Source organism: Dendrobates tinctorius, unplaced genomic scaffold (genome assembly GCF_039654945.1).
Source record: "Dendrobates tinctorius isolate UK_male_01 unplaced genomic scaffold, ASM3965494v1 ptg000097l, whole genome shotgun sequence".
NCBI classification, from domain to species: domain Eukaryota; kingdom Metazoa; phylum Chordata; class Amphibia; order Anura; family Dendrobatidae; genus Dendrobates; species Dendrobates tinctorius.
The window spans coordinates 17,706,052-17,718,292 of NW_027361765.1; the positions used below are offsets into that span (position 1 = coordinate 17,706,052).

Here is a 12,241-nt window from a genome sequence, read left to right on the forward strand (position 1 = left end):
TCCGCCGTTTTTGCAAAAAAACGGATCCGCCATTTTTTTGGCTGATCTCTTTTTTTCCCCATTGATTTGCATTACCGGCGGATCTTGACGGATGGCCATCCGTTGGGTCCGTTTTTTTTGCGTCCGCCGAGATGCCTGGACGGACCATGTAACGTTTTTTGTGCTGCAGGATCCGCATTTGTATAGTGCGCATGCCCAATTTAACCCTGAAATAATTTCTGGCGGACAGAAAAAATTCTCTCTCTCTCGGGCAGCGGTTCCTTTAAAATTCTTCATTCGACGGATCTGTCAAAATAACGGTCCGGTGGCATCCGTTCACGTCAGTTAACAACGGATCCGCTTTCCGCCATTTTGGCGGATTTTAACTGACACAAAAAAAACTGATGTGTGAATCAGGCCTAACCAGACCCGCCCATCTCTCATAGTTACCCGCAACCCGGACCCAGGTGCACTAAATTACATCTTAGTGCTTACGTGCACTAAAGAATAATACTCCGGGTTACATCACAGGGAGCAGCCATCCCTGAGACACATACCTCCCATCATTTACGTGGCCATTAACCTCTTTACATAATAAATAAATATATATACACATACAGTGCTGTGCAAACTAATTGGGACAAAGCATTTTTTTTAAGTAAAATCGTAAGTTGGTTACCAGTCAGTGATTCAAACCAGTTTTAACTGCTTTGATCAGGCACTCGCACCTGTTCAAAGCAGTTAAAACTGGTTTAAATCACTGGCTGGTAACCAACTTACGATTTTACTTAAAAAAATGCTTTGTCCCAATTAATTTGCCCAGCACTGTGTATATATAGAATATATATTATTGTGAGGCAGTGACCAGTGTTACATATCGGGGTCACTGTGTGTTCCCCCCCCCAGGTGGCACATGGAGGTGTTTTGAGGCCATGAAAGTGCATTGTAGTCACAGATGTAGCTGTGGGTGCAATGCAGACTAAAGTGAGTATAGGTCTTGGACATGCTGGTTGTCCAAGGCAGACTTAGGGTAAACCTTTGGGGTTTTTGTGTTTTGCAACTGACTGCAGTATGTTAGTGGTGCTGTCCGTTTCATTCCCGACCCGGGTTTTCCATATGGCTGAAGGCCACAGGTTGCTAGTTAAAAACTTTGCAGTACAGAGGTTGGGTGTGTCAGGATTAGTGTCAGTTTGGTGTGTGCTAGAGCAGTGGTTCCCAACCTTTTTTGCACCAGGGACCGGTTTCAAGCAAGACCATTCTTCCATGGCCTGGCAGGGCGGGGATGGAGGTGTGGCAGGGGTGGGGCTTTGGTCATAAGGGGGCGGGGCTATGGACACGGTTGTAGTGTAGCAGTGCATACTTATAATTAAATAACATTTATAATGTGACTCAACTCACCATAGGTTTTGAATAAGTACTCCATCACCCCCTTCTCCCCATCATTGCCTTCACCCCATCACTCCCTTCTCCCCATCATTGCCTTCACCCCATCACTCCCTTCTCCCCATCATTGCCTTCACCCCATCACTCCCTTCACCCCATCACTGCCATCTCTCCATCATTGCCTTCACCCCATCACTCCCTTCACCCCATCATTGCCTTCACCCCATCATTGCCGTCTCCCCATCATTGCCTTCACCCCATCATTGCCTTCTCCCCATCACTGCTGTCTCCCCATCATTGCCTTCACCCCATCACTGCCGTCTCTCCATCATTGCCTTCACCCCATCATTGCCTTCACCCCATCACTCCCCTCTCCCCATCATTGCCTTCACCCCATCACTCCCTTCTCTCCATCACTCCCCTCTCCCCATCACTCCCCTCTCCCCATCACTGCCTTCACCCCATCACTCCCTTCTCTCCATCACTGCCTTCACCCCATCATTGCCTTCACCCCATCACTCCCCTCTGCCCATCACTGCCGTCTCTCCATCACTCCCCTCATGGCCTTCTCCTCATGTCCCCATCTCCTCCAGGGCCAGGCTACACAAACACAGACCAACACACACACACACACACACACACACACACATACACACACAGACATACACACACACACATATACACACATTATACATACACACACACATTATACATACACACACACACCACCTCTCTCTCACCTGCCCGCCGCCCGCGCTTCCTTGCTCTGACACAGCAGCGGCGCGCTCCTCTCTGTGTCAGTCAGAGACAGGAAGCGCGGGCGGCGGGCAGGAAGCTGGACGGGTCCTTGCAGCTCCACTCCTGCTATTCCCTCTTGCAGGCAGCGGAGCTGCTTGGATCGCTCCCTGGCCGCCACTAAGAACTGCGGCGCGCCGCCCCAGCCCCCGCTACGCCACTGACCGCCTCTGGCTCCCCTTGTGTCCACGGACCGGCAAAGGCACTGCAGCGGCCCGGTGCTGGGCCGCGGACCGGCGGCTGGGGACCCCTGTGCTAGAGGATAGAGTAGTCGGCTCAGCAGGGCTCCATCTGTGTGAGGCAATACAGTCAAGCGGAGCCAAGGCAGCTCAGGGGCCTGGCACCCACAGCGTACACAGTGGTGCAGTCTCCCATGGCAACTGGTCTCGGAGGTGGACTGTCTTGTGCCCAGCAGTGAACTGGAAGTAGACTGTCCTGTGCCCGAAGGAGGACTGGCCTGTTTAGTGACTGTAAACTGGAGGATATGGTTCCCGGCTGCGAACCAGAGGATATTGTGTACTGTGTAATGCTGTGAGTAGAGCATTAAAACGGTGGTGCAGTCGCCCATGGCAAAAGGGCTCAAAAGGAGGACTGGCGGGTTTAGTGACTGTAAACTGAAGGATATCTTGTATTGTGTAAAGCTGTGAGTAGCACATTAACATGGCGGCGCAATCCCCCACGGCAACAGGCAGAGGAGGACTGACGTGTTTAGTGACTGTAATCCAGAGGATATGTTCCCCTGCTGCTGCGATCTGGAGGATATTGTGTGCTGTGTTTTGCTGAATTGAACATTCAAGATGTTTTGCTTTGAACTTTGCAGGGCCACTGCCTCATCACTGCATAAGTGTATTACCGCTGCATTACATATATATGTGACTTCGGGTGGTTTTCACAAACTCCTCTGCTCTTTGCAGTTTGACTTCAGGTTAAGTAAGGATACAGCGCCCCTCAGCAACCGACCTCCTCAGCATGACCTGGAGAGGAACGTTCATGGAAAGCAAGGTATGAGGGGCTACGGATGAATTACATTGCTGGTATTAGAGCTCTACCAAAAGGCTTTTCTGTGCTGTAGACAAATTTATGCAGTCAATAAGTAGCAAAAAAGCTGGAGCCATTTTTTTTTTTTTTTTTTTTGTACCTCTTGCATTACGCTACAATGTTGCAACTGCAGTGTGATGTCTGACTGCAAAGTTTGTGTTACTGCCAAGGCCACCATCTAACCTCGAAATTCTCCTCTTGTTAATATTGTGATGATGATGATGATAAAAAAAAAAAAAAAAAAAAAAAAGTAAACCAAAATTTCATAACATCTTGATTTATACAATATCAAGTATGAGTGCCATGTGCAGAAATTCTTGCAGTTATTTGCCTTGGCGTGTTATCAGTGAGGAATGCACATTGGCGGGCAAATGACCAGAATCTGTCACTGACAGCTCACTTTGCATTTGCCTTCTAATGACGTCCTAGATGTGCTTGATTGGAGACAAGGCCGGAGACGCTGCCAGCCACGGTCTTGCAGGCTGCTCATAGTATTGCAAACGTTGTGTTGAAAAATGGCTACTGGGACACTTGAGTAATGGCTTTATCACTAGTTGACTAGTGAGGTCTGGCGACCATCGATTATGCCTGCCCACAACATGATCCTGGGAGAAGGGCTAGTGTAACAATGCCTGGATGAAGCTCTCTACTTGCTGTTGTCCACGTGGTCTTATCAGAGTCAATGAATAGCTAGTAGTGATCCATTCTGTAATGCGAGTGAAATTGCACACTATGCCTAACATGTCAAACGCAAACACCTTATTGTAAGATATTGGGCTACGAACCAGATGTCCACCTATAGATGTCCCATTGACTTCACATCACTGCTGTCAAAAGCTGTCATGGTGCCGAGCAAGATGGCATTGGGGGATGGAATAGAGGTCTGTCCTCTTCATTAACAAGTTTTGCTTTTGTCCTGGATGCAATTGGTAAGGAGAGCACGTGAGCAATGCCATGAAGAGGCCTTCACAAGGTAGCATGAAGTGTCCCAGGGGTTAACACATTCCAGGGATGTCGGCACCGTGTCTCCCATCAGTTATGCAAATTGTCTCTTCTGAGAGGAAGAGGACTAGAACTCTAGCGCCACCTATAGGAAATAACAATCCTAAAAGCCAGTATTGACTCTCTTTTAGGATTGCTACTTCCTATAGGTGGCACTAGAGTTTTAGTCCTCTTCCTCTCTGAAGAGACAATTTGCATATTTCGCAGAAGAGCATTGCGGCTTCATAGTCTCCTCACCTTGGCATGTCGGGCTTGACCATTTACGCAAAGAGAAATGTTCCCCCTTGGATTCCAGCACTTATGTCACACTGAGCTATAGCCTTCACACTTTTTTCACACAGAATATTTCGGTCTGGTGGAACTGTGAAGGCAGCAGCCAATTAGCAGAATGCTGCTGGTCCAGGGAGAGTGTGTGTTTTTTATTATTATTATTTTATATGGGACATTTTAGCAACCTCTTTTAAAGATCTATCTCACGAAAAAAAATTGCCCGCAGGCAGCAATAAATCCATCATGATTAAACAACATATACTAACCCTTGTGCTCCCCGCTGTTCCAGCGCTGCCACCCCGCTTCTCCCTGCTTCTCTTCACCTGTAAAGTGCTGTGCGGAATATGTCGGCGCTATATAAATAAAATTATTGTTATTATTATTAATTACCTTAGCTGCTGAAGTTGTTGTATATTCCCCACCTAACCACTGAAGCTAACCGATAGGCCATATACTGCTGAGCTCTGACTGGCTGCAGCAGTCACAAAGGATATACTGGATGTGACGTCTGCAACCATGATAAATAGAAAATGAGTGGGAAGCACTGAGCATGTAGAGAGGGCGAGCATACACACCTGGTAAAATTGTTGGCACCCCTCATTTAATGACAGAAAAACCCACAATGGTCACAGAAATAATTTGAATCTGACAAAAGTAATAATAAATCAAAAATCTATGAAAACGAACAAATGAAAGTCAGACATTGCTTTTCAACCATGCTTCCACAGAATTTAAAAAAAAATAAAACTCATGAAATAGGCCTGGACAGAAAATGATGGTACCCCTGAAAATAATGTGACAAAAGGGACATGTTAAATCAAGGTGTGTCCACTAATTAGCATCACAGGTGTCTACAATCTTGGAATCAGTGAGTGGGCCTGTATAGGGGGCTACAGATACTCACTGTGCTGTTTGGCGACATGGTGTGTTTCACTCAATATGGACCAGAGGAAGCGAAGGAAAGAGTTGTCTCAGGAGATTAGAAAGAGAATTATAGACAAACTTGTTAAAGGTAAAAGTTATAGGACCATCTCCAAGCAGCTTGATGTTCCTGTGACTACAGTTGCACATATTATTCAGAAATGTAAACTCTATGGGACTGTAGCCAACCTCCCTGGACGTGGCCGCAGGAGGAAAATTAATGACAGATCAAAGAAAGCGATAATACGAATGATAACAAAAGAGCCCAGAAAAACGTCTTAACAGATTAAAGGTGAACTACAATCTCACGGAACATCAGTGTCAGATTGCACCATCTGTCGTTGCATGAGTCAAAATGGACTTCATGGGAGACAACCAATAAGGACACCATTGTTGAAAAAAATTATAGGAGAGCCAGACTGAAATTTGCCAAACTACATGTTGACAAGCCACAAAATTTCTGTGAGAATGTCCTATAGACAGATAATACAAAAATGGAACTTTATGGCACATCAACTCTATGTTCACAGACAGAAAAATGAAGCATATCAAGAAAAGAACACTGTCCCTACTGGGAAACATGGAGGAGGCTCTGTTATGTTCCGGGGCTGCTTTGCTGCATTTGGCACAGGGTGTCTAGAATCTGTGTGGGGTACAATGAAATCTCAAAAATATCAAGGGATTCTAGAGAGAAATGTGCTGCACAGTGTCAGAAAACTTAGTCTCAGTCACAGGTCATGGGTCTTGCAACAGGATAATGACCCAAAACACACAGCTACAAACACCCAAGAATGGCTAAGAGGAAAACATTGGACTATTCTGAAGTGGCCTTCTATGCGCCCTGACCTAAATCCTATTGAGCATCTTTGGAAAGAGCTGAAACATGCCATATGGAAAAGGCAACCTTCAAACACGAGACAACTGGAGCAGTTTGCTCTTGAGGAGTGGGTCAAAATACCTGCCGAGAGGTGCAGAAGTCTCATTGTCAGTTACAGGAATCGTTTGAATGCAGTGATTGCCCCAAAAGGTTGTGCAACAAAATATTAAGTTAAGGCTACCATCATTTCTGTCCAGGCCTATTTCATGAGTTTTATTTTTTTTTTAAATTCTGTGGAAGCATGGTTGAAAAGCAATGTCTGACTTTAATTTGTTCATTTTCATAGATTTTTGATTTATTATTACTTTTGTCAGATTCAAGTAATTTCTGTGACCACTTTGGGTTTTTCTGTCATTAAACGAGGGGTACCAACAATTTTGACCACGTGTATACTTTAGCTACCGTATATTGCTGCCTGTGGGCAGTATTTTAATTATACTTCTGTTTTTTTGTTTTTTTTTTGGACTGCACTTCAAACATGTTTCCCCTTACACTATTATTTATTATTTTTTTTAAATTTTACTAATTATCTGCTTAGGAAAAATCACAAAAACGCTAAAGGGGTTTGTCTGACAAGCAATGTGAACGGCGCAGAGATAATAAATGTGGATGATATTAGAACCCATTATATTATATATGTAAGTTACTAAGTAAATGTCTGCACTGATATGTTGCTGTTATCCATAGGGTCAGTCTGTTTTCTGCTGATTTAGTGTAAGTGTTTTCACGATACACTTTATTTTAAAGATAAATTTACCATGTTGTTCTAAAGCAGGAAAAAGTGTACTGTGCGGTTTTTCATCTGCCGTTGTTTTTTTTTCTCATTTAGTTATTTTCTTAGTACTTGCACACTGATTACTGTAATGTTTTTTTTCTCCCTACTAGATGGAAGACTTTCAAGTCCCCTGAGTCGGAATAAGCCTCCATATATTCCCTTATCTTCTAATATAACTGATGTTTATGGCCCTGCATCAAGATATGGCAGGGACTCTGTATCAGTGGGAGCATTAGGAGAGCTTTCAGGCCACAGCGTCAAAAAAAGCAGATCCAGATCTGTCCCCCGTTGTACAAGTCCAAATAACAACAATGAGGATGTGCATCAATCAAAAGGTAGGTGAAGAGTACCTGGTGATTCTATATAAGAGAAAAAAGCTTTGACGTAAATTATTAAAGCACCAGCATTTATTTGTTACTGTTTTTCTATTTTAGTGCTGGGGTGGCGCTACTAGTCTAAGTTCCCTGACGCTAGTATTATACTTACAAGTCACTGTCTTCAGCTTTTCCTATCACTGTTTCTGTCCCACATCTCCATCTTGTGTCCGCTACTTCTGACTGATTGTAGTTCAGAGGGTAACGGTCTCAATCTCTCGATGTAAGTGTATGAGAGACTCATTCTGGGTCCCATAGACGTACACTGAATTGTGCCTCCCAGAAAGCTCCAGCAAACACTGGTGCAAACTGCTGGAGACCGACCGGAATGGCGCTGATAAGAGGAAGACAGCGGCTGATAAGTATGAGACTAAAGGGGGTTTTACACATAGCGATATCGCTAGCAATATCGCTAAAGCGTCACCGATTTTGTGATGCAGCAGCAATATTGCTAGCGATATCGCTATGTGTGATACTTACCTCCGACCGGCTCCCCCTGTCTGTCGCTGATCGCACAGGTCCATTTCTTGTCGGGCGCTTCCTGCTGGCGCCGACGAGCGACGCGTGGACGCGGACGGAGGACATCATGGTCGCCGCATCTGAAAGGTAAGTAACGACCGCTGCTGCATCGCTGCGTCACTAGTGAAATCTGCCTGCTTGGCAGCTCACTATCGACCACTTAGCGATGCACCATCAATCCTGACCGGGTCATATCGTGGTCGGGATCACTGGTGCATCACTAAATGTAAAGGGGCCTTAAGGGCAGGGAACTTAAAGTAGTAGCACCAGTTCAGCACTGCAATAAAAAAAAAGCTGGGCTGGTGATTTAAAAGTGTATTCCAAACTGCAATAATAATCATAATAATATTAGCAAATACCTTCAATTACAAATGTAGTGTAGTTTTTCTGATTTAGTATGTCTCTTTTTTTTTTTTCAAATCAGGCATTGCAGGACCTTGGGTATCCATGGTTACGACCACTGATAAAGTGACAATTAGTTGCTATTGGTCGTAACCAGGAATACCTAGGGTCCTGCAATGCCTGCACATGAAAGAGACATAGCAAATCATAAAAACTATACATTTCTAATTGGAGGTATTAACTAATATTATTATTACACCTACTACATATTGGGATAGGATATTGGAGATGGGAATACCCCTTTGTCTTCAGTCACTCTTGCCTTTGTATTAAAAGTAATCTTTTAGCAGGATTTAATCCCCTAAATTATCTGTATGCATCTGTAGCTCTTTCAAAGACAAGTCCAGCAATACCTGTACATAGCCAGTCCATTCCTCCATTACTGAGAAATCAGCATTTGAATTGATATATAAATGAGGCTGTTGAACTCAAGCCTTGGTCACTCCAGCTCTATTCCCGCCCACTGCTGCCCCTTCTGGACATATAAACAGTTTGGGGTGAAATCCTGCTGACCTAGTCCCTTTTATAGGCCACCTAGTAAGACTCCGGACCTCCACCACTGCGGCATATTTGTGCTCCAGTCCTTGAGATGCTGTGCTGAGAAGACCAGTCTTATTTGATTAATGTCTCTGTGGAAAGGGTTTGTCGCCCAAAACCTTTCTAAAACATCTATCCTCTGGGTTCTCAATCAAGCCAGGTTGATTAGGGTGCCTCCATTTGAGGCCACCTTCCTTGATACATGCTTTTATTTATTGCTGGAGCAATTGACTTGAGTCATTACAGTTTCCAGAAGCAAAGACGACTGAAAGCTGAATTGAAAAAGTTCAGCATCTTCATTTGATTTGCCATACTACTTTATGGTGTTTGTATAAATGCAGCTGTGTTTAATATTTTTCTTTATTAACAAGGGTGAACGTAAGCTTTAGGTTGGCATTGTCTATCTACGGAGCTGTGGAGAGACATCTGGAGTTGTAGCTGAATACTAATAACTGTAATTGGTGTAAATTAGCAAATTCACATGCACTGGAAAAAGAAAATTTATGTACATGAAATTGTTTCAGTGGATTTTAAACATCTCAACCATGCAGTTAGACTTTTCTAAAAATGCACAGAGAAGTACATATTTCTGTCAAACAATTGAGCCAAGATTGTTTTCAGTATCCTTTTTACAAAGTATTCAAACACTGTTAACTTTTCCACATTTTTTCACATTACACCAACAAACTTAAATGCATTTGTTGAGGTTGTATGTGCTATACCAACACTAAGTACCGAATATTTGTGATGTCATGGAAATGATACATGGTTTTCTATATATTTTAAAAATATAGATCTGAAGATTGTTTTGTGCATTTTTCAGCCCCCCTGAGTCAATACTTTGTAGGACCACCCTTCTGCTGCAATTATAGTTTTTTTGGGTATGTCTCTACCAGCTTTGCACATCTAGAAGCTAAAATTTTTGCCTATTCTTTGCAAACTAGCTCTAGCTCCGTGAGATTGGATGGGGAGCGTCTGTGAACAGCAATTTTCTCTTACCCGCGACAATATCATGGAGCGATCGGATCCGCACCCAAGGACAGGAAACCTAGAGCTTTAACCCCTTTCTGCCATCCGACGTACTATCCCGTCCATGGGACCTGGGCCCCTATGCCCATGGACGGGATAGTACGTCGGCGCGATCAGCGGCGCCCACGTGACGAGCGCCGCTGATCGCGGCCGGGTGTCAGCTGATTATCACAGCTGACACCCGGCACAATGTGTCAGGGGCAGTCACGGACCGCCCCCGACACGTTAACCCCTTGCACACCGCGATCAAACATGATCGCGGTGTACCGGGGGTTAAAGGGAAGCATCGGCAGGGAGGGGGCTCCCTCCGTGCTTCCCTGAGCCCCCCACGGCAGCGCAATGTGCAGCGCTGCTGCGGGGGGCTCCTTTCCTCCAGGCCCCCGAATCCAAGATGGCGACGGGGGCCTTCGGGGACCTGAGGAAGCTGGCTTCCTCAAAGCGCAGGCATGAGGAAGCCTTCTGCAGTGCCTGTGTCAGATCGCTGATCTGTCACAGTGATCTGTGATGTGACAGATCAGCGATCTGTCACAGGACAGTGATGTCCCACCTGGGACTATTTAATAAAGTAAAAAAAAAAATAAAAAAAAGTGTTAAAATAATTTAAAAAAAATCGCCAAATAAATTAGAAAAAAAAAAAAAATATTCCCCCAATAAATCCATTTTTTGGAAATAATAAAAAAAACCAAACAATAAAAGTACACATTAGGTATCGCCGCGTCCGTAATGACCCGCCCTATAAAACTGTTCCATTAGTTAACCCCTTTAGCGAACCCCTTAAAAAATAAAAATAAAAACGAAGCAAAAAATAATGATTTATTATCATACCGCCAAACAAAAAGTGTAATAACGCGCAATCAAAAAGACGCATATAAATATCCATGGTACCGCTGAAAACGTCATCTTGTCCCGCAAAAAACGAGCCGCCACACAGCATCATCAGTGAAAAAATAAAAAAGTTATAGCTCCCAGAATAAAGCGATGCAAAAATAATTATTTTTTATATAAAATAGTTTTCATTGCATAAAACCGACAAAAACTTAAAAAAACGACCTAAATGAGGTATCGCTGTAACCGTACTGACCCGAAGAATAAAACCGCTTTATCAATTTTACCGCACGCGGAACGGTGTAAACGCATCCCCCCAAAAGAAATTCATGAAACGCTGGTTTTTGTTCATTCTGCGTCCCAAAAATAGGAATAAAAAGCGATCAAAAAATGTCACATGCCCGAAAATGGTACCAATAAAAACGTCAACTCGTCCCGCAAAAAATAAGACCTCGCATGACTAGGTGGGTCAAAATACGGAAAAATTATAGCTCTCAATATGTGGTGATGCAAAAACTATTTTTACAATAAAAAGCGTCTTTTAGCGTGCGACAGCTGCCAAATATAAAAACCGCCATAAATAGTAAATCAAACCCCCCGATATCACCCCCTTAGTTAGGGAAAAATAATAAAATAAAAAAAAAGTATTTATCTCCATTTTCCCATTAGGGTTAGGGTAAGGCTGTGTGCACACGCTGCGGATTAGGTGCGGATTCTGTAAAATCCGCAGGTGAAACCGCAGGTCAAAAGACCTGCGGTTTTACCTGCGGATTGCTCTGCGGTTTTGTCCTGCGGTTTTTCATCTCCTCAATAGAGGAGATGGCAAACAGCAGGAGAATCCGCAGAAAGAATTGACATGTCAATTCTTTCTGCGGATTGAAAACCGCAGATAATCCGCGCGGAAAATTCCGCACCGTCTGCACTGCGGATTTTGATTCCCATAGGGAATCATGGTACTGTACACCGCAGCAGAAACTGCTGCGGGTCCGCAGCGGCCAAAAAGCAGCAAAATCCGCAGCGTGTGCACACAGCCTTAGGGCTAGGGTTAGGGCTCAGATTAGGGTTAGGGGTGTGTTGGGGTTGGAGTTAGAATTGGGGGTTTCCACTGTTTGGGCACATCAGGGGCTCTCCAAATGCAACATGGCGTCTGATCTCAATTCCAGCCAATTCTGAGTTGAAAAAGTCAAATGGTGCTCCTTCCCTTCCAAGCTCTGCCATGCGCCCAAACAGTGTTTTACCCCCACATGTAGGGTATCCGCCTACTCAGGACAAATTGCAAAACAATTTTTGGGGTCCAATTTCTCCTGTTACCCTTAGGAAAATAAAAATTTAGGGGCAAAAATTTCTTTTTTTTAGAAAAAAATGATTTTTTTATTTTCACGTCCGAGTGTTATAAACTTCTGTGAAGCCCTTGGGGGTTCAAAGTGCTCACCTCACATCTAGATAAGTTCCTTAGTGGGTCTAGTTTTCAAAATGGGGTCATTTGTGGGGGGTTTCCACTGTTTAGGTACATTA

General features: G+C 44.1%; 1 protein-coding gene across 2 annotated transcripts in view; it reads left to right on the forward strand.

The window, feature by feature from the left end:
• Positions 1 to 12,241, forward strand: part of LRRC49 (leucine rich repeat containing 49) — a 303,332-nt gene that overhangs the window by 7,812 nt on the left and 283,279 nt on the right. For both annotated transcript variants that reach the window (XM_073586941.1, XM_073586940.1), the window contains exons 3-4: positions 3,072 to 3,159; positions 7,151 to 7,375. In XM_073586941.1, the coding sequence (XP_073443042.1) occupies positions 3,072 to 3,159; positions 7,151 to 7,375 (313 nt within the window). The remainder of the gene's footprint in view (positions 1 to 3,071; positions 3,160 to 7,150; positions 7,376 to 12,241) is intronic.